Below are 21540 nucleotides of genomic sequence, written 5' to 3' on the forward strand. Positions count from 1 at the left end.
ATTTTAATGGTATGAGGCACGTATAACTTCGACAAATAGATATTTGTATTGGTTTAGATTTTTCCTAAAAAAACAGTCATTAAAACTGATTAATTATAATAAATTGTTAATGGTAATATGAAAGTGATATTGCTTCAATCACCTCATGATGATATAATGTTTTAAATTTGTTTTCACTTTATTCAATAAAGATTATTAAAAGAAACAAAACCAACGCCAAGTGCACGACATAGAACACTCAAAAATTATATTAAACTTCAATGGCAACACTGTTAGACAGTTACGCATTCCGCCATCCCCTTTTCGCTTCGAGATTTTATTGTTGAGACAGTCTTTGATAAAGGTATTTCTATTTTATTCTGACCATCTTATGTTATTTCTCATGTAAATCATTACAAATAGTTCTCAAATACATTCGAGCTTGATATGGCATCATTATTTTATTCAGAGTTTGAATCTAAAATGAAATTTTCAATGAAGTGTACCCGAGAAATCGGATGCAATCGTACATTTTGTGTTGGGAACACTCTGCCGGGTATTGATTGTTTTTTCAGACTATCATTTCGTCCGACTCTGCACATTCAGGTACTGTTTTGAAACTTGTTTGAATTTCGTATTAATTAATTTGAACTATCATGATGATCACCTTCCAAGGTTTCGCAATTTTTTCTGATCGAACTTGATTACATTCTTGGCAGTCTGACTGTATAACTTTTTTTTGTGGCGAGTCTATTATGGTGTCCAGAGTAATGATTTTATTTTTTTCTTTTCGCAGCTGAACAACAATGCCAGAAATGACGGAAGTTGACAAACCAGTCGTGGCAGAAGCCAAGCCCGAACAAAGTGAATCTTCCACAGACAGCGACTCTGATGAGGAAATTCCTGAATTGGAGGATGCAGGAACAGCAAACGCTGGATCTGCGGCATTCCCGGGGGCAGCAGCCGCTGGCCTCCCCATTGACATGGTCTCGAAGGCGAAGCAGTCCCGAGGAGAGAAGAAAGCTAGGAAAATCATGTCCAAGCTTGGCCTCAAGCCGGTAAGTCCATTTGACGGGATCTTTCTAAATTTCTGGGGGCAATAACTGTAACACTCAGAAGCCAGCTACAGGGTGTTTGCAGCGCAAGTTACTTATAGGGAACTAAATTAACTCGCTTCTAACTTGAGGTATCTTAATCCACTTCTGGGGAGTATGTTGCAAAACTCAATTGCAGACTGTTTTTTTTTTCTATTTGAAAAAGTACAGATTCATGTAAAATATTGAAAGTTGAGAGGATTCCTTCCTATAATTACTTAATTTGTAAGATAAACTAAGACTAACGATACAGCCTCTACTCTAGTCAAAGACTATATTATAATCATTTCAAGATATTTTCTGAATTATATGCTCATATTAAAATTAGAGAGACTTCCCATACATTTTGAAAATCACTGAAAAACTCATTTTGTGATTGCTATCTCACTTTCTTTGGAAGATTTCCCTTTTTCTGTATTAATATGGAGAGGTAGAGAGCCAAAGTTTCTTTCTCAAAAATATACCTCTTTCAATTTAAACAAGATTCCTATGGTTGTGATTTTATCAAATAAGCGATTGAATGTATTACGTACAGTCATCGATGACATGAGTAGATTCAACTCACTCGTGACATAAAGTCGTAGTTTTTTTGAATGAATTGCGTGCTTCATCTTATAATGTTATCCAGATTGGTGCAGAAGGGGCAATATTCAAGTGTCTTTTGTCAAAACATCGGATGTCCACCAGTGAGGATGACAAGGGTTCCATGTAAGTGAAATGTTACCTCTTTCATTTACTATATTGTGTAGCAATCCTATGACTGATGTCTGATTCAATTCTGTAATGAATGTTTGGAATACAAACTGATTAAGAGATAAAGTGTTTTCGTATAATTCAGTATTCATATAAAAGTAGTTATTTCGAAAGTATTTTTCTTTTGGGTAATTCAATGTTCATATGAAAGTGGCTGTTTCGAGAGGGTTTTTTCTTCCAGTTTGTTGCTGAGACACTTCTACACATTTTTGTATAGAATTAATTTATAGAAACTGATTGCTTTCTTCCCTTCTTTCTAAGAAACCCACTTTTTTTATATCACTTAGCAGGTTACATTCGCCATGCTTGTGAATTTCTAATGATTCCAAATAATTGGGTTTCAAACTCTTGCTTGCATAATGCAAAATTTCCGTATCATTTAGATTCGAGAACTTGTGTTTGCATTTCGGCCATATTTTCCCACATAAACACTATTACACTCCGGACACTTCTAAACTACCGATTTCTTCATCTTGTCCACTTTATTTTTGGCACTAAAAAGGAAATTAGACAACCTGGCATGTGGTCAGAATGCCACTTCCACATTGTTTTTTCTGGAAAAATAAAACAACACAATTGTCTGTTCTTTTACCTTGGAGTTACAAATTTCTTGATTTCTGATTGTTTAATCTGGTGGTATATTGATCTGTAAGTGAATTTACGACTTTGTTTTCTGACTAACTTCTGGATAATATCTGCGTTGAAACCGTTATTATGTCCTATCTGTGTAATTATTCATCTAGATAGGAAAATTAAAACAATTATGCATAATTTGTAACCATCATCATCATCTTAAACTAATCTTCAAAGAAGAAAACATTTCAACTCTACAAGTTTACAATATCCTACAACTTATAATAATATACATAAAAAAATAACCGAACTCTTACCAATACTTCTGATTCACACTCTTACAGTACACAGCAAAAATTAAACATCCACCAACTTATTTCATTGCATAATATGCTCCAAAATACATGTGTTGATCGCTGTAACAAGTTCGGTGACATATCGGATACATGCAAAACTCTACCGCTGAAAAGCATTTCAGGCTTTTAGCAAGACATCTTTATGATATCAATATGTTTTTAATATTTTATTTATTTACTTGTTTATTTTATTCAAGGGGTAGTCCCAACTACAATTTGTTATAAAAAAGTTTTTGTAACATCTTAATGCAATATAAAACGCAATACAATAATATAGTGATAAAATACAATTTTGTTATTAAAAAAAAAATTGTAAAATTTAAACTAAAGATAATAAATACATACCACCACATTAATAATATAAAACAAAATACAATATACTAGTAAAATCACATTACAATATAGTAGTAAAATAAAAAATAGTGGTATAATATTATTAGTATAAAAAATGTGACTCAATTCATTTTTTATGGTATTTGTGGAGCTGTTTTTGGTATTTTAAATGTTTCGGTACTGACTTTGGTCTGTCTGTTGACATTCAAATTAATTAAAGATAAAATCTTCTCACAGTTGCCAGTTAAAATTTTGTTTGAAAAACATACATCTGAATAATTCTTCTGTTCTTTATGATCCCTGAATTTGTTGTATGAATATTCTCCCCTTCTTAGACCTAACTTGTATGCACGGATCCTCAGGAAAGTATTTTGTATAGCTTCAATTTAGTTTTTGTGTATCTCATAGTATGGGCACCAGATTATTGAAGCATACTCTAATAATGATCTAAATAATGAACAATATAATAACTTGATTGTTTAAATTGAAGTCCCTGCATGATCTATCAATGAAGCCAAATCCTTTGTCACTGATTTCCTGTTAATTGCTATATTATTGATACTGTAGTCATGTGGAACAGGGTGAATAATTTCAGAAAATGTTTGGCAGTAACATTTGGATGTATTCAAATCCATGTGATTAATAACACACCACATCTTCATTTTTGTCCGTACTCTCTATACATACATGTTTAGACAACCATATTTTGTGTATTAGTTTTATAGCAAACATTGTTAATAAGACATCTGGTTGTTTGTCAATAAACCATATTATTTTCAGGTTCAAGGAGTTAGCAGAGTGACCATCCGTAAATCGAAGAACATTCTGTTTGTGATCAACAAACCTGACGTATACAAGAACCCTGTCAGCGACACGTACATTGTGTTCGGTGAAGCCAAAATTGAAGATCTGTCTCAGCAAGCGCAAGTGGCAGCTGCCGAGAAGTTCAAGGAAGTCAATCCAGCAAGTGATAGTGCAGCTGGTACTACCACGACATCTGTAGCACCAATTGCCGAAGAGTCTGAAGATGAGGAGGTAAGAATATTTAGAATATGTACAGTCTTTAGACCTATTTTGGTTTCTGTTGAGAGTTTTGGTACATGGGATATTTCTTCTTGGGGTGTGTCGCATTGATGAGAGGTAATACCTTGACACCGATCTGTAGGTGATCTACTTGATTGTTTTCAGCGTGGTTCTGTTGCTAGCTGAACGAGAAACATCTGCGAGACTAACCCCTGTGAGGTATCTTGCATAGATGTCTGTCTGTTATAATTCAATATCCAACGTGGTATTAGCCGAGGAAGTAGTTATTTCCGGGAGGCATTCACCAGAACGTACGGTGTAGGTAGTTTGGGAGAGATGAATGTTGAAATTTTATTTTGGAATATGTTTTCTTGTACCTCAAAAATGTTCTCAACATCTATAAATTGTAGTATAACCATTTTTAGTAACGGCTATTTCCTTTTTTTTCAGGTTGATGAATCTGGAGTGGAAGAAAAAGACGTCGAGTTGGTAATGTCTCAAGCAAATGTCAGTCGAGTTAAAGCCATTAAGGCTCTGAAGAATAACCAAAATGATATAGTTAATGCTATCATGGAGCTCACGATGTGAGCTCTGATTTTCTTTGTTTCGCCCTATCCTTTTCATTTTTCTTTCTCATCATTGGTAATGCATCATGTAAGAACTCCAGTGTAAATACATTTATTATAAGCCGTTATTCACCAATATTGTGTTTTATTTGAAATTAAAAATAATAATCAATAAATAACGAAAATCTGTATTTCTGTTAACCTAGCAGTCGCCTCCCTATGTACAACCCTCAGAAGTAGAAATGTGTGCAAGTTAAGGATTAACTAAGTCTTACATTTCAACTTGCGATTCCTAACAAGTTACAACAAAAGATAGATAATTTTGATTGGTATAAGGACCCTTACAGGTGTAGAACTTGCCAAATTATTGAAACAAAAGTATGATGTAAACACTAAAATCGGCAAACAATTCATTCTATCAGCGAAATATTCTACCGGATAATATTCCTTTGATAGAAGCATGATTTTTCACAGTTCAATTTTGAGTCGACTGTTGTGCCTAGAAAGGACAATTGAAGAAAATATTCGGGTTTTTTTTAACCCATTTCTAAAATTGCTCACTACTAGTACTCTTTCATTGAAAAATTATGACTTGCCTTTTATTGGTGTTCAGTTTCAGAACAAGTTCAAGAGGGTTAAAAATTTTTTGAGAATAGGCATCAGTTGAACTGAACAGAGCAATCGTCGGCATATTGCACCACAAATTCATTCAGTGTCTGTTACATTATATATATAGTAGAGGGCCCAAGACTGACCCTAGGAGTGCACCTCAATTGGTCGAAATTCAACAACTTTTGGTATTATGAAAAAGTTTGGAAGCTAGTATTTCATGAACAATTAAATAATTATCTTGAAATCAGAATGAATCAAGGTGAAATACAAATACCATACTTGTACATGTTATATATTGATTATATAGTGTAAATATAACTAACTGAATAAAAAGAATGTGTTTGAAATTTGTTTTTCTGTTAACCAGCTGTCGCACCCCTACGAACGACAACCTATATATATAGTGTATATAACAATTATATAATCATCTTGAAATCTGGTGGATTGAGAAATGATCAAGGTGTACCTCAAGGAAGTGTATATACCGGGTGTCTCAATAATGCGTATTTGCAAGTAAAAAAAGAATTGATTCATATTAATTTAATCATGTGACTGAAAAGTCTTCATAATTCATTTTTCGCCGAATTGAAAATTCTATGAATTCGTTCATAGTTTTCTTGTTCAATTTTGTAACGAAGACATTGAATTTTCCTTTGTGTTGAGATAATTTTCCTTCCAATAGTACCTAAAAATTTTCCAAATAATAATATTTCATTAATAACTAGAACCAACGTTTTTTTTTCATTCTATCAAGTAAAAAAACAAAAATTGTTGGTCAAGTTAACTCACTATGTCGCCTCGCATTACACTGTTCGGGTGTTTCAGAAAAAATCTGGAAGAGAGATAATGCAGGGATGAAAATAAAATTACTGTAGCAGCTTGAAAAATGTTGTCGCTGCTTTTTTCCTGTTCTTGGAATCGTTCATAGTTCTCATCTTGGTGTTGACCAAAGCAATCCTCTTCCAGAAAACAAGTTATTGAACTACTCCCATCGTGAACTGAAATGATTCAAATATATTATGATGATTATATATTAAAACAGTATTGTACCTTCTACAAACATCATCTTTTTTGTAACTGATTTTGATACAACTGTTCCAAATATTTGCACAAATTTAAACTTATGATTCCCAATGACAAAGTAATCGTTTTGTTTTTCGGACTTCAGTATATCTCTAACAAATAAACTGATTATTTTATGTTTATCAAGTTTCTCCAAAGAATTTTTATCACAGTCTGAAAAAGAGATAATATTTCACTTCCATTTCCTATTGGTTTTCTACTTCTTGATCATTATATAGAAAGTAGAAACTTGTGAAGAACAAAATTGATTATACTCCTAGCACCAATACATACATTAAAATTTTCTGAAAACATAAATTAACTTAGCCTTATTAAACATATTTTTCAACTAAACTAAGGTACAAGAGAAAATATCACAATTCTCACAAATTTTATTATAGTTCATGCATATTCCGTAAATTGAAGCTTCAAGCATGATGTTAGTTTGCATCCTTCCACATAAAAAAGTGCAGTTTAGTCAACATGATTGTCTAAGATATGATAGTAACTCGCAGGAATCATTTTCATTGTTTGAGAGTTTGTATAGAAATATTATGGAAGTATGTACCCTGTGTTTCTGTAATGAAGTCATATAAGAGTACTGATACAAAATTTCACAAAGGTGGACTTCAAAATTTTTCTTCGCTAGTTGAAATCGCTAATGCCATCAGCTGGTATTAAGCTGACTAGTATGTTTTTCAAAAACAGCCATTTTGACAAAAGCAGATATATTTTCCAGTAAATAACATGGTTGGCTGCAAGTATTGAGTGAATCCTGTTTCAAATTTATTCAAAGACGGAAATACTAGCTTTTTCAACTAAAATTTTTATCTAGTCTTCCATTTGAATGAAATTTCATATCATTACTCTTCCATATATCACGTTGTAGAGTGCCCTTATATAAGACACCTGTTTCTAATGCCATTAGGAAAGTTTAGGGGTACAAACTGTATGAGAAAAAGTGACTTCCTTGTAATTCAATGTTGATATTGAAAACAGTTGTTTTGGATGGATATTATTCTTTCGGTTTATAACAGAAACTTCTGTGCATGATCTACTTTGTTTTTAGTTATTCTTTGTTTCATCTTTTTCTTATGACTGTATATATAATGATGAAGTAGAAAGCCAAAAGATTGTTCAATTATTTATTGATAAATCTTGAAAATTAAATGGACGGATTCGGATGAAAGGTATATACCTGGATCATTTTCAATACTGTTGAAATCTGAAGAAATACCGACTTTATGGGGTAGCACTGTTATTTCAGAGGGTGTCTTAAAGATATCCTTGGTTTCCATTTATGAATAACTAAATAAGTTATCCAATAAGCCGATAAAACCTGGAATGAATCAAAAAGGAAAAATATTTGAAGTCAATGCATATTATCTATTTAACAGTACATATATATTTGGAAAATATAAAAATATTTCATATTTAGTGTCAAAACAAAATGCATAGAATAAACAATGCTACCAATAGTAAATTCTCAAAAGTCTTAAACTTCAAATAATAACTTTCTGTTGTCAGCTGTCATGCAAAATATTTTTCAAAAACTCACAGAAATAAATATATACTTCAGTGTCTTTCATTTCAAATGATAATTCAACAGTCTTCACAGGAACTGTTTCTTTGTTATGCAGATCCAAACCTCTACTATTCAACTGAAAACCCAGAAAACATATTGATGTAAATATTGTGCCAAAATTTAATACAATATCATTAATGGGTAATGCGTTTGATCACAATGAAGCAACGAACCGGTTGCTTCATTGTGACCAATTATTCTATGGTTCCATGGTTTTCGTTTATAAAATATTAAATAAAATGACCCCACCATCATTATGCTATCATTAATAACTTTTAATAAGGACATTCATCACCATTCTACTAGGCACAACAGTCGCATTCATATAAATAGAAAAAATACAAGAAATAGTACGAGCAGTTAATTTTTTTAAGGTTTTACCCCATTCAATAATTTACCTGATTCAATTAAATCCACTCTATCATTGAAGATTTTCAAGAGCGAACTGTTGAAATATATTCATGATGAAAATTGGATAATTCCTTTTTGTTCATTTCAAATAATGTATGCATATAAAGTTGTATTATTTATATAATATTATATTATATTTTGAATTAGCTAACCTGTATATTAGGGAATCGTAATTCAATAAATAAATTCAAAAATTCAATAATGTAAAATGAGTGCAAATTTTTTATATCTCTGTCGTTCATTCATTGATATTTTTTTAAGGATAGGAATATACTCATTATGTACTTGTTTCAATAGTTGAAACAAGTACATAATGGTTTAAAACAACCATACATTATTTTTATTGACATAAATTTATATTGGACACTTGATAAGAATATATTAATATTTAAGTAATTTTGGTCATATTTGTTTTTCTTTTCAAGTTTTTGTGCATTCTATGTTGAAACTATAATCATCTTTAACAATGGTAAAAATGCATAAAAATTATCTTGGATTATTTTCAGGTCTAAATTACAAGTGATGCGGTTGAAACATCAATGTTTTTTATTGTTTATTCTGATTTATGTTTGAAGTTCAAAGGATTCGTTTTACAGATTAATCATTTACAATGTAACAATTATTTCTGTTAATCTGTCATTTGAAAATAATTAAAAATGGATAATAGTGTTCTGTATTCCAGTAGACAGTAAATTAGATCTCGATATTTTCTGTGTTGTTGTGAGATTTGTGCTGAAGTTTGTATTTCATTGGGGCTGCAACAATATTGAAATTTGACATGACTCGTATAATGTCAAAGCGATACGAGGGCTCCTCTAGTTTTACCAATGGAAAACGCTTCAATTTGACAACTTCTTGATCATAGAATACCTCAGAGTAATGTTGTTACTCTGAGGAATACCTTCAGCCCCTGTTTCATCCCAGGGTTATTATATTAACCGTCTTTATCCCAAAAATCCAGCAAATATCCTTTTTGTTTCATAAGATATGTGACGGAATCGGCCGATACTTGATGAAAATCCATAACGTATTCAAAAAACACTTTATTGTGATATTTTCACTAAACAGTTTCACTTAAACGCAACACGTGTTTTGCTATAATGTAGCTTTTTCAGGTGTGATAGACACGCCTGCATGTTTAGCAAAAATCTCGGAATAAAGTGTTTCTTGAATATACTATTTGTTTCTGTCCTGTGGCACAGAATAGTATTCTTTATTTTTAGTTTAATATTTTCGAATAGAAGATTGGCGTCACTGAAGATGAAGAATAAATGGTTAATGGTTGATTATTTTGACAGGACCCCTTCCGAATGAAATTAAGTTGACAATTTGTATCAAAAATTCACTATTCTTTTGCAATAGTAAAAAGAATACTAAAATTCTAATAGGACAGACATATTTCTGATATCTGTGAATGCTTCATACAAAATACTGAATAACATTTCTGAAAAATTTTCGTATTCGGCGTCCATGTGAAATTGTTCGAGTTTTCGCAAATGCAGGGCATTTCAGTGAAGATGAACGTTTTGAAGAAAAACCTCTAATACAAACATGGTGAAAATACGTAAATAGATGTAGTGAAAATTGTGTTACAATAACTATGTTTCTGAAAAGTGAGTGAGTGTTGTAGACTCCAAAAAAATGGGGACCCAAACCGCTACTGAAAGTGAATTTAATGTATTACAATTCGAAAAGCAGCTAACGACTCTGAAAGACTCCCAAGAGGCCATAAACACATGTTGTCAGTGGTGTCTTCAAAACAGAGCGCACCATAAAAAAATAGTTAATGCTTGGCTCAATGTTTTGAAGCGTGTTAAGGTTGAACAGAGACTCATTTTGTTTTATTTAGCCAATGATGTCGTTCAGTACTCCAAAAGGAGGAACTATCCGTTCGTGGAAAGCTGGGGAATTGCTCTGCAGAAAGCGACAACTATGGTTAGGTAAGTGTTTGGGTTTTACTAAGTGGAAATGTGATGTTTAATCGACTTTATAGATGAGATAATATATATACACAACTGAATAAAGCAGTGGCTCTATATGCATATCCCTACAAATCGGTTGGATTCTTTTATAAGCATCTGGACCATCTATTACCTTCGGTAATGATGATTTTCATATGAGTTCTTTATAATAACTGTTAGTTTGTTGTAGTATCCCAATTCCTAATTGTTATGTTATTGACTATAGGCTTCTTACTTTCAATTAGTATAAAATTCATTCATTTTTTCACAATTTATTTTTCAACATATTAAATTTCATATAAAATCCTTTTCATCAATTAAATAGATGAGCGAAGGTCATTTTCAATTTCGATCTTTTAGTATTTCATTCGTACATTCGGTTTTACTATGATTTTTCACTTTATCAGCAAAAAGTTATTAATATATTAATAATAGTGACAGTAGAACTCTTTATATTGAATATATTTCTTGTAACTACCGTTAAGTGTGCAAAACAAGAATTCCACTTGAAACGTTATGAATATTGACTAAGTATACAAAAATCATGTCCAAGTAATATGAGAAGAAATGTTTTTCACAAATATTTTAATGAAAGGAAATAACTGTGTTCTAATGTGTAAAAATAGTGTCTCATAATGTGTTATATACATCGTAAAAAATTGTTTTCAGGGACGAGAAAGTTAAACACAAAATTCTCAGGATATTCAAAATCTGGGAACAGAGAAATGTTTACAACGAGGAATTCATTTCAGATTTATGTGGGCTTCTCAGTGTTTTACCAAGTGCACCAAAAAGTGATGAACCACACGAATTTCAGGTTTGAATGTTTAGTATTTAATATTCTTATCCAAAAATAGTTTTCATATCAATAGATTCGCTTGAATCAGGAAAAAAATACATATTTTTAGATTGTTTGAGTGACATTTTAGAATTCAGGAAATTACGATTATGTGTGATACATTAGAGGAATTGTTGCTAAAAAGGCAAGTTATAACAGGAGATTTTTTTTTCGTCATGCTATCTTATACAGCTTGAAAAGTCGCAATGAGAAAGTGTTTCTTGTTTTTTTCGAAATGTAATTTCAATAAGCTCTAAAATTGTCAACTTTTCCAGTCCAGATTTTGTTCTCTCTAAATTTTCTAAAATTTCTATCTCTCTTTCTAAAATCTGTTAGAAACATGTGCAACATTCTAAACTTATTTATTTCCAGCCAAACTATGTAATCAACAAAATAAAAACATGTTCCAAACTGGAAAAAGACACAGACATCAAGCTCAAGCTGCTGAAGGAACACAATCCCAAAATTCAGATTGATGACGGACTAACAACGTCCTTGAAAGGTAAATCTATTGAAAACTATCGAACCCATCTCTCATTACTTTCCAATTCAGATCGAGCCAATGTAGATGATGTTGAAAAAGAAATTGAAGTCTACATAAAACACATGGAGGACTACATCAACGCATTGAAACTGGAGATCAAAAATAGGATAACGTTGATAAGCGTGTTGAAGCAGGCAGAAACGCAGTTGGAAGCTGATCGAAAAGACGTCAAAGTTGTTGCAAATGTAAGAAAAAAAGTCGATTGTCCATGAAATATACATTCATTTATTTACACTGAAATTCTCCACTTAGTACAATCTTGACAGACAAACGATTTTATTGGTAGAATCAAACTTACAATGAAAATTAAAAAAAGAATTAGTGCAGAAAAATTACCTGGAAGAACAACTCAGTAGCACTTGTGCTAACTGAGTTGAACTTCGCCTTTTGTTATATCAGCAACTAGCTCTTTAATTTATCTAAATATTTGTATGTAACTACAGCTGGGAAACAATAAAGACGATTATTATTATTATAGTACTCATTGCAACTGTAAGAAAAAAAGCAATCTGTTTCAGTACACGGAATCTAAATCTGAGATCTTCCAGTTTAACTGGAGGTATTCTGGTTTATTCTGTCTAAAGGATTTTGATAAGTTTGTATAGATACTGTCTATTTGTTGAGACTCTGCAAACGAGAAAACTGTTGTTGTTCATCAAATATAATGTTCTTACAAGCTTCAGAAATCCATACTCAGTAATTTATCCGATAGTTTTGTCATTGCAGACAGCTCATATACCTCTATACTTTTCAACGCTTCCTTTAGGTCAGGATTTATGTATTGATACAATATTCTATTCTTCCAAGAATTTGGGAAAACCTCGCTACACAATAAAATGTTATTGCTTTTATTGTACTTTTAGGCATACAAAATGTTTGGTACCAGGGTGAAAACCTTCCAAAGGAAGTTGGAGGAGCATAAAGAGACATTGAGTAGTCCGATACCTTCGCCTGACGTAAATGCCCCCTCTCCTAGTCCGGATTCTGATATTGATTTACCTGAAGAGGAAGTATCTGAGGTGATAGCTCCGAAAGAAGGTAATTTTTAGTTGGTTGACGGTTCGAAGTAACTCTATAATTTCTTCTCAGATAATTTTTCAACTTTATATTATGTTTTACTTTACTTTTCCAGCTGCAATTGCTGAATATAACCCTAAAGCTGAGTTGCAGTTCAGTGCAGGGTATTATACCCCTGTTCCAACTGAAAAGGAAACGTCATGCGGCTTTATTACTAATGGCACTTCCAGTTTTATTGGCTCTAACTTCAATTTGGAGGTGAGTACTTCTTCTTCTAATATTTATAATAAAATACCTGATTCCATCAAAAACTTGCCTGTTAGAAAAATGAAAAAGGAACTAAAAATCATGCTTTTATCAAAGGCTTATTATTCGGTGGAAAAATATTTCGCTGATAGACTTTGAATTGTCAGCCTGTTTATATTCTTTGTCTGACTGTTTTGTATACTTTTACAATGTTATTATTATACTATATGTTTGTCTGAAATGTCTTGTAGTATGCAATGTGTTTATTTATATATATATTTTTTTCATTTTATATTTTTTATTTTTATGTTGATTTTTTTGTAATTTTTATCATACTCATTTATACATTGACGTGTTCTACACTCGTAAGGGTCTTTGTACCAAATAACTAATAAAGATAATCTATCTATCTATCATATGTGTGTTTAAAAGATGTGTAGATAAAGAACTTGCTTCCTTCGGTGTTTCCCTCATTTTTTATGAAGATGGACAAATACAATCCGCAATGATTGACTGATTTCATAAGCGACTCTCATTTTCCATTGCAGAACTTCCAAAACAATCTCTTTGGCAACACGCAACCTGTCTCCTCCAGCCTTCCGCAGTCGGAGAATAGCTACGCGACTACGCCTGTACAGAATCCTCCTCTGCCGGTGGCTGCCCCAGTAACAGCCCCATTGCAATCCTCAACTTACGGCTATGGATCTAGTCACATGCCATTGATGCCGCCTCCCATGCCGCCGTTCGGTAAACCGGAAGGGGAATACGTGACTGCTGCTTACAGTTATACCACCACCGCGTCAACGACGACGTACGGTAAGCAGTATTTCGTTTCATCAAAAAAAATCGGTCGTCTAATTTATTTCGCCTTGAAGACACTGCGATCCGGCTCGAAGGACCAAAAGTTTGTTCGCATCGTTTGTCGATTTATTCAGATTCTTGTTGAAAATAGGTAAAATAATCTTTAAATGAAATTTTTTCCCATCATATTGATATAAATAAAACAGAATATCTTGCATAATTCATAAGATAATACATTTATTGGACTATTTCACATTTTATTAAAAGACTTTTACATTACCAAAACTACACAAAGTGCTTTTAAAATGTATCATTGAATGGGATTACAATGTGTGAACATTAACATTAAATTTGTTGCAAATTCTTTGATAAATTTTTTTTATATCAGAGAATTGCCGAACACACAAAACACTTCTATTTTTATGCCACTCACCAACAAATTAAACATGCTAAACAACTGAAACTTATGTATGACACCTTATTTTATCAACAAACCTTGTAAGTGATATTTTCTTACACAAGTAACTAGAATAATAATTCTACCAGTAATTTTGTTCAGTTCAAAGGTTATATCTTATGTTTTTACAAATGCCCATGAGATGGTGGCATTGTGATATACATAAGGTATACAATTTGATAGTGTTCTCATAACAAATGAAGCAAAAGTAGCAGGATATTTCAAATCATTTTTCGTTGACAGTTTCTAGATAGATAGATAGATAGATCTTTATTTCAAAATAGGTAACCCTAATATACATATATATCCCAATGAAATCAACGGTGTATATATACAACATTAGACAAACACAAAAAAAAAGAAATACAATGCAGCAATAATATACGAAAATCACAATTTTAAAAATAGAATTAATAGAATTAGTAGAATTACAAAAATTACAAGAATTGCTTTCAATACGTTATCTATTTCATCTTAATAAGTTCTTTCAATTGTTTTTTAAACAAATTCAACGATGATGATGTTTTAATGAAGTCTGGTAGTTTATTGAATTCTTGGAAACCTTTGAAAAATAAAGAGTTCATAGTACTGCGATAAGCAGTGCTGCTAATGTGAATGTCATTTTTACCCCGAGTGTTATAAGTGTGAATGTCTCTATTCAATATTATAAATGTATGAAAGTAAACAGGAGCCAGGTTATTCAATATTTTATATACAAAAATCATTGTGAAATAATACAATCTTTTTTCGACTGAGAACCAATTAAGCGTTGCTAACATAGATCTTATGGGGGTGAGACGATTAGTTCTCAGAATTATTCTCATGCCACGATGCCACGATATAGTTAAAATAATCCTAAAGCACCTGGACTATGAAATTCGTCTGTATAAAAAATCGAAGATAAGCGAATAACTTTTTATTTTGAATACTTATCACAATTGTCCTTTTTTTTATACACTTTTTGTAGGCACTGCAATAAATTAAATGTTAATGCAGTTCATTTAAACTCTTTTAGCAAACTTCATCCACTAGTTTCAAATAAACAGCATAAAATTCTGCATCATTTAATATTAAATATTGTATTCTTCCTTCACTTTGAACTACACTTTGAAGAGAAAATCACATACGGCATCATCAACAGATATACAGCCTGCCTAACCAAAAGTATAGTACCAATAAATGATTGTAATCATGTTCTCAGTTATATTATACCAAAAATTGAAAAAATTACAAACACCCTTTTAGGATCTGATTTCAGACCCATAAATACCCTGCCAGTTTATGAGAAAATATTAGAAATCGCAGTGAAAGAGCAATAATTGGTGAAATTTATAGCAAAACATAATATTTTGATTGAAGAACAATCTGGATTTAGGGAATCCCATTCATGTGAAACTGCACTGCAATTTCTAATCTCTTTGTGGAAAGTTCAGCTATCTAAAAAACGTATTATAGGTGTGGTCTTTCTGGATTTCAAAAGGGCATCCGAGACGGTCAACATTGAGTTACTTTTAATGAAATTAAATAAGTATGGACTAGATTATAAAGTATTAAAATGGTTCACAAATTACCTCGCATATTGGAAGCAGCTAGTTAAATATAATCAAGTGACATCCAGTACTTTAAATGTAATTTCAGGAGTCCCTCAAGGGTCAGTGTTGGGTCCACTGCTATTCTTGCTGTACATAAATGATATTGTGATACATGTTGAAAGGTGTAAGATAAAACTGTTTGCCGACGACACTATGTTGTACTGTTCTGGGACAACAAATGAAATCTCAGAATGTTTGAATGAGGAACTATCAAATATAAACGAATGGTTATGTGACAACGGCCTCAAGTTGAATGTTAATAATAAAAATTCATTTTTTATATAGATTGAAAAATAAAATAAGTGAATATGCAAAATTAGCAATTTATAAATCAATAACAGCACCCCACTTTGACTATTGCAGTACATTACTCTATTTTGTGAGCAATGAAAATCTAAACAGACTACAGAAGCTTCAAAACAGATCCATGAGGGCAATATTAAGTTGTAATAAACGCACATCTGTGGAATGCATGTTGGAAACACTGTCTCTTATGTCTGCTAAACAAAGGATAACAATGAATATGCTAATATTTATATTTAAAATTAAACACAATATGTTGCTAAATTATCTGAGTAATCAGCTAACCTACACAAGTAGTATTCATACACACTCCACTAGAAATAGAATAGGAAATTTTTATATCAACAGAGAACATATAGGTTGTGACTCGTTGTATAGTTCGGTCTGATTCCATTTAATAATTTGCCAAGTCATATAAAAAGCTGTGATTCATTAAATTCATTCAAAAGAAAATGTAGTGAATATATTTCAAGTAATAGTCATCAATAATTCGTTTTGTTTTCCAGTTTCTTGTTTTTAAAATGTGACTTGTCTCTATTTTTATATATTTCTTTTTTGTTTTGTATTTTATAAGTGACTGACTGTACTATGAAGAGCATTATTTGCTAATAAAGAGTAATAATATAAAATATAAAATTCGTCCTTTAACATTGTAGTATCAATGGTAGCTTAGAAATTGACAGTGTAGTTAGTTGTGAAAAAAATCAAAATCACTCATGAAGGATATCATTTTATAAGCTGATTAACGGAAAAACAGATTTTATAATTTCAAGAAAGGTTCCTTATTCTGTATATCACTTGAACAAGCTCAATTACATGATGACTAATTGATTGAAAGAAAGGTTTACTTCTCGTGAATGTAAACAATTGCTTATTTCAACATTTGGAAATGAAGCACCTTGAGAAAATATTGTTCACAATGGGGAATGTTCCTCCTGACGAAAATCAAGTAGTTTCCATAAAAGAGCTCTAAAACAACGCATTTTAAACTTATCTTTCAACCTTTTTTTTTTTTTTAATTAGTTAAATACTTGAAAAAGAGGAATGAAGTCATGCATTCAACATTTAACAGTTTTATTTTCCTCTTGAAGATGATCACTTGGTGACTGAAACACGTGTCGATCTTAAAGGTGACCCTCGTATGATTGATAATACTGCCACTAATTTTTATCAGTATACTTTCAATATTTCATCATAAGCTGAAGGTTTTGAATTCTCAAATGTTTTCATTACTTCTTCAATATCAAATCAACATTGTACCAAAAACAAAGATTTCCACTATTTTGGACACTATTATGAAAATGCTCACAACTCTGCCAAATTTTTCAATGACAAGATTGGCAAATATTTTTCGACCAGATGATTTTGTTTTAACTTTTTGTGTTGGATATTTGTTATTGAAGTATATTATCATGATTTTTATGTATATACTAACAATATCGTTTGCTCAGTTTGTCAAACAGAGAAACTTCCTTTTTTTTAGTATAAAAAACACATTGATCCTTCGATCCGGCTCGAAGTACCATGCATTTGTATCGGTTGACGTACTTCAACCTGTCATTCATCTTTCACTGTGTACTTCAATCTGTTATTCATTTTTTCATCACAATACCAAAGTTAAGACGTCATATTTGTGTGTGTGTTTCTTATTAACCACCTTCAAAACTGTTGTGATGTAAAATAAATTTTTACAACAGATAACTCTTACACTTCTGCTACAACTACTGCATACGAAACTACGTTGGAGTATTCTGCCACAGCTGATAAAGCCACCTTCCAAGAGGAGTCCTTTGAACCACCTCTAGGCGCTAATCCTTATCCTCCCAGCGAAGAATACAATCCTGAAGAGGACGTCTCGACTTGGGAGCCCGACCCCAGTTGGAATGGTGGTGCGTCAGTTATTCCCGACACAGGTAAAGCCACTTAGATTTTCAAGTCTCCCTATAATGAATGATTCCAAGAGTTATCCGAGTGAGAGAATAGTTTTGTTACGAGGACTCTTCAAAAATTAATGATGGATAGTCAGTTGTAAAGAATACTTTTATTGTCCACGACAAACGATGAATTACCATTAGAGAGCTCGCCGCACGTATAATTATTTCAGTTGGCAGCACTTGTATGATGATTTGAGCATTTGTCATTGCGGGAGTCCACATAGATCTCGCTATATTGAATATTTTCAATTCTTGTGGCACTAGAATTATACGAGGGTTGCCTTTTATGTTTTTACAAACTACCATTAGATGGACCACTGAAATGTGACATCAGAAAATTCTTGAAATTTACTTTCAAATTGTAGTCAGTTGACAGTTTTTGAAGAAAGCAAGTGTGTAATGAATGAAACTTAATCATGTAGGTAATCTTTTATAATTTTGAGAAAGGCCTAACGATTGTGATTTTGAATAATATTGCTGTCCTAAGGAAGATTATTGAAGAAATTTGGCAAATAATTTACACAATTCAATATCTACTGATATGAAAAAAAATCAAGGAGTGGTGTGATGCTAATTTGCTATCCTTCAATATCACTAAAACAAACATTTTATCATTCAGATGTGCTCTTGATGACCTGTCATTTGGTGATAACTTAGTGATCAAGAACGAGACCCAATCTAAATTTCTAGGTTTTCACATTGACAATAAGCTCAAATTTATTGAACATATCAAACAACTTGAAAGTAGAATTTGTTCTGGATGTTATGCAGTGAAGGTAACTTTAATAAATTTGGGAATCAAAACTGCCAGAACTGTGTATTAAGCCCTCGTTGAATCCCACCTACGTTATGGAATACCTTTTTTGGGAGTATGCAATTCATTAGCACTTTTGTATGTATTAGTACTGCAGAAACGGTCTATCAGGTATATGTGTAAGATTAAACCTCGTGATTCATGCAGACCCAAATTATTGGCCTCTTCAGCAAACAAGAAACATATCTTTTTTCGAATCTATTAACCTAACCAGAAAGTTTTTCAATCTTGAACATTATTAAAGCATCTTTTCCATTCGAGAAACAGTGTATAGATACAGTGAGTAACCCAAAACAATGTGAATGTTTACATACTTTCAGATACACCGGAGAGTCCCCCGATGTTCGAAAAAGAAGGTTACAGTGATCCCGTCGAGTATCACGACACATTAATACCGAGTGGAGCAGTTGATGTAGACCACAGGGTCGTTCCTGGTTTGTCAGGCGATTTAGGTAAAAAGAAAATTGTGTTTACGTAATATGAAGTCGTTGAGTTTTTCGTTTTTTTTTTTTAAGTAGAAGATTCTTTGGGAAGCCTCGGAGGAAAAGACGTCGACCACAGGAATTTGATTAGCTTGACAGGGTCTCCTGGGAATTCCAGCTCTAACAATCCGACCAATACAGCAACTGATTCGGCTTGGAATCAAACGGATCAAGTGAGTTTTTGATAAATTCTCCTACATATTTCAGTTAATTTCTTTGGTTATTTGTATCACACTATTCTTAGCGAAAATGATTGATATTAATATCGATTAATTTTTCCAAGAAAATTCAATGTTTGTAGTAGGGAAAATAACATTCATTCAAAACTAAAACACAAATAAGTACGAGCAGAGCAACAAAAAAATCCTAAATCAGAACCGAAACTAAAATAAAAATAGATGTTTGAGTATACTTTGAAAAATATCACGGGGTAGATATATCACTAAAGTCACCACAAGGCAGCTTTAATTACATAAGCAGATCAAGCTTATTCCGTGACATTAAAAATCGTAATTCATGAATGAAGTGTGTGTATTTTCTATAATGTTATCCAATTTGGTACTGAAGAGCCTTAGGGCAAGTGTCTTAAGGTGAAACATCGATGTATACCAGTGAGGATGGCAGTGTTCTAAGTGTAATTTGTTATCATTCATTTAAAGTAGAACTCGTGTGAATGATATCTGATTTTTATTCCACAACGAATGTTTGAAATACAAACTGAGTAGAGAAAAGTATCTTCTGTATAATTCAGTGTTCATATAAAAGTATTTGTTTCAAAAGAATTTTTTCTTTCATGTAATTCAATTCAATTTTTTTTTGTATCAAGATGGAGTAGTACAAAGCCAAAAACTTTCTTTCCCGCAAATTTCTGATATATTTTTTTTTGTATTTTGTTTAATATCTCATATATTTGTATAATATTTATGTATTATTAGGTTATCTATTTCTAATAAATCTATTTCTATTTCCAAGTTTCTGAGTGGTCTGATAAATGTGAGCCAGTTCGTAAACAATCATAAACAGATGTTATATTCAAGTGATGAATGAATATTTCACTTGGTTTGTAAGATTATCATTAAATAAAAATAAATTTCCAGGACTACAGGATTCCTCCCGCCGCTTCCGGCCAAGCAGCACCGCCGTCGGCCACTACCAGCGACCGGGACTACCGTCTCAGCTTCAACATCGAGCAGCTGAAGCTGCCGCCCCCTCCACCTCCGCCTCCGAAGACGCTAGACGAGACCGCCTCCGCAACCGCCTCCAGGTTACCGGCGCCGTTCCCTGTAGAATCGGAATCCTCGCTCACTGAGTACAGGACGACCACTGGATCGCCGTCTCGCAGGAACGACAGCACCGAGGACATGGACATGGATATGAGCGATGACGAGGGGCGGCATAAGAACAACCTCAAGGTGATTGTTCAATGATAACAATAATGATTTTGAGATGGTCCCTGCTCCTGATATAATAATAATAAAAATGTATCTCCCTCTACATAAAGGAGGCGATCTTTACAACCCAGCTAATTTTAGGCCAATTGCTTTGCTACCCGTCTTGTCTAAAGTTGTAGAAAAACTGGTTGAAAAACGAGTAATATCCTTCCCCAAGAAAAACAATATAATAAATTTATTCCAGTTTGGCTTTCAGTCTTCAAAAGGTACACAAGACGGGATATTTTCACTCCTGGAAAACCCGTACACCAATCTTAGTGAAAGATAATCGGCGGCGGCCATTTTTTGTGACCTAACCAAGGCCTTCGATTGTGTAGACCAAGTGCTACTTTTTCGCAAGCTAGAAGTTTAGGGGTTTAGAGGATCTGCATTACTTTGGCTTGAGACGTACCTTTCTCATCGGCGGCAGAATGTTCTGTTATATTCAATTTCATCAGAGAAACGTTTCGTTGGCACTGGGGTCCCACAAGGTTCCGTTTTGGGACCGGTGTTGTTTCTCATTTATGTCGATGACTTAGTCCATGTTGACATAAGTGGTAAATTCACATGTTCCACTGATGACAACACTATTCTCTGGCATAGCAATACCGCCTCAAATTTACTTGATCAAATCATTGTCGACATAAGAAGGGTGAAAGAGTGGTGTGATTCCAATCTTTTATTATTCAACATCGACAAAACAGATGTGGTCATGATTAGATGTAACTTAGGGGAAGTACACTTGGAAAATGTAAAAATTGAAAATTTGAAGAA

The 21540-nt window shown here is 32.7% G+C and overlaps 4 protein-coding genes across 10 annotated transcripts in view; 3 read left to right on the plus strand and 1 right to left on the minus strand.

The window, feature by feature from the left end:
- COX8 (Cytochrome c oxidase subunit 8) overlaps positions 1–21540 on the plus strand; it is a 324402-nt gene that overhangs the window by 280001 nt on the left and 22861 nt on the right. The window lies entirely within an intron of this gene.
- Positions 210–4813, plus strand: Nacalpha (Nascent polypeptide associated complex protein alpha subunit). The gene is made up of 4 exons (XM_023173809.2): positions 210–343; positions 776–1037; positions 3869–4123; positions 4562–4813. The coding sequence occupies exons 2-4, from the start codon at positions 786–788 to the stop codon at positions 4697–4699; spliced, it is 645 nt and encodes a 214-aa protein (XP_023029577.1). The 5' UTR covers positions 210–343; positions 776–785; the 3' UTR covers positions 4700–4813.
- Positions 5815–8018, minus strand: LOC111517606 (uncharacterized). Of its 3 annotated transcripts, none has more exons than XM_074180816.1 (5): positions 8000–8018; positions 7550–7690; positions 6340–6525; positions 6079–6287; positions 5815–5974 (listed from the first exon to the last, which is right to left on the minus strand). In XM_074180816.1, the coding sequence occupies exons 2-5, from the start codon at positions 7647–7649 to the stop codon at positions 5834–5836; spliced, it is 636 nt and encodes a 211-aa protein (XP_074036917.1). In that variant the 5' UTR covers positions 7650–7690; positions 8000–8018; the 3' UTR covers positions 5815–5833. The 3 variants fall into 3 exon arrangements, with proteins under 3 accessions (XP_074036917.1, XP_074036916.1, XP_074036918.1); XM_074180815.1 differs by lacking the exon at positions 8000–8018 and adding an exon at positions 7752–7841; XM_074180817.1 differs by lacking the exons at positions 6340–6525; positions 8000–8018 and having other exon boundaries at positions 7550–7815.
- The window catches only part of LOC111517607 (uncharacterized), a 29877-nt gene continuing 17929 nt past the window's right edge, over positions 9593–21540 (plus strand). For 3 of the 5 annotated variants that reach the window (XM_074180847.1, XM_074180846.1, XM_074180842.1), the window contains exons 1-11: positions 9593–10287; positions 10978–11125; positions 11519–11648; positions 11700–11875; positions 12554–12728; positions 12823–12965; positions 13502–13769; positions 17804–18019; positions 19175–19306; positions 19370–19509; positions 20434–20748. In XM_074180847.1, coding sequence (XP_074036948.1) covers positions 9989–10287; positions 10978–11125; positions 11519–11648; positions 11700–11875; positions 12554–12728; positions 12823–12965; positions 13502–13769; positions 17804–18019; positions 19175–19306; positions 19370–19509; positions 20434–20748 — 2142 coding nt within the window. In that variant the 5' untranslated portion in view covers positions 9593–9988. The remainder of the gene's footprint in view (positions 10288–10977; positions 11126–11518; positions 11649–11699; positions 11876–12553; positions 12729–12822; positions 12966–13501; positions 13770–17803; positions 18020–19174; positions 19307–19369; positions 19510–20433; positions 20749–21540) is intronic. The other 2 variants (XM_074180843.1, XM_074180848.1) reach the window with 2 other exon arrangements.

This window comes from Leptinotarsa decemlineata, unplaced genomic scaffold (assembly GCF_025532065.1).
Source record: "Leptinotarsa decemlineata unplaced genomic scaffold, Ldec_3_MD MMD2_tig00026307_RagTag_RagTag, whole genome shotgun sequence".
Classification (NCBI taxonomy): Eukaryota; Metazoa; Arthropoda; class Insecta; order Coleoptera; family Chrysomelidae; genus Leptinotarsa; species Leptinotarsa decemlineata.

What these genes read in the sequence shown, in the direction of transcription:
- Nacalpha (XM_023173809.2), top strand. Translation starts at nt 786, where the DNA reads ATGCCAGAAATGACGGAAGTTGACAAACCAGTCGTGGCAGAAGCCAAG. An exon ending in CCAAGCTTGGCCTCAAGCCG is followed by an intron (nt 1,038 to 3,868) that starts GTAAGTCCATTT and finishes TATTATTTTCAG; the next exon opens with GTTCAAGGAGTTAGCAGAGT. An exon ending in AAGAGTCTGAAGATGAGGAG is followed by an intron (nt 4,124 to 4,561) that starts GTAAGAATATTT and finishes CTTTTTTTTCAG; the next exon opens with GTTGATGAATCTGGAGTGGA.
- LOC111517606 (XM_074180816.1), bottom strand. Translation starts at nt 7,649, where the DNA reads ATGGAAACCAAGGATATCTTTAAGACACCCTCTGAAATAACAGTGCTA. An exon ending in CAGTATTGAAAATGATCCAG is followed by an intron (nt 6,526 to 7,549) that starts GTATATACCTTT and finishes TCTCTTTTTCAG; the next exon opens with ACTGTGATAAAAATTCTTTG. An exon ending in GTGTAATGCGAGGCGACATA is followed by an intron (nt 5,975 to 6,078) that starts GTGAGTTAACTT and finishes GAAAATTTTTAG; the next exon opens with GTACTATTGGAAGGAAAATT.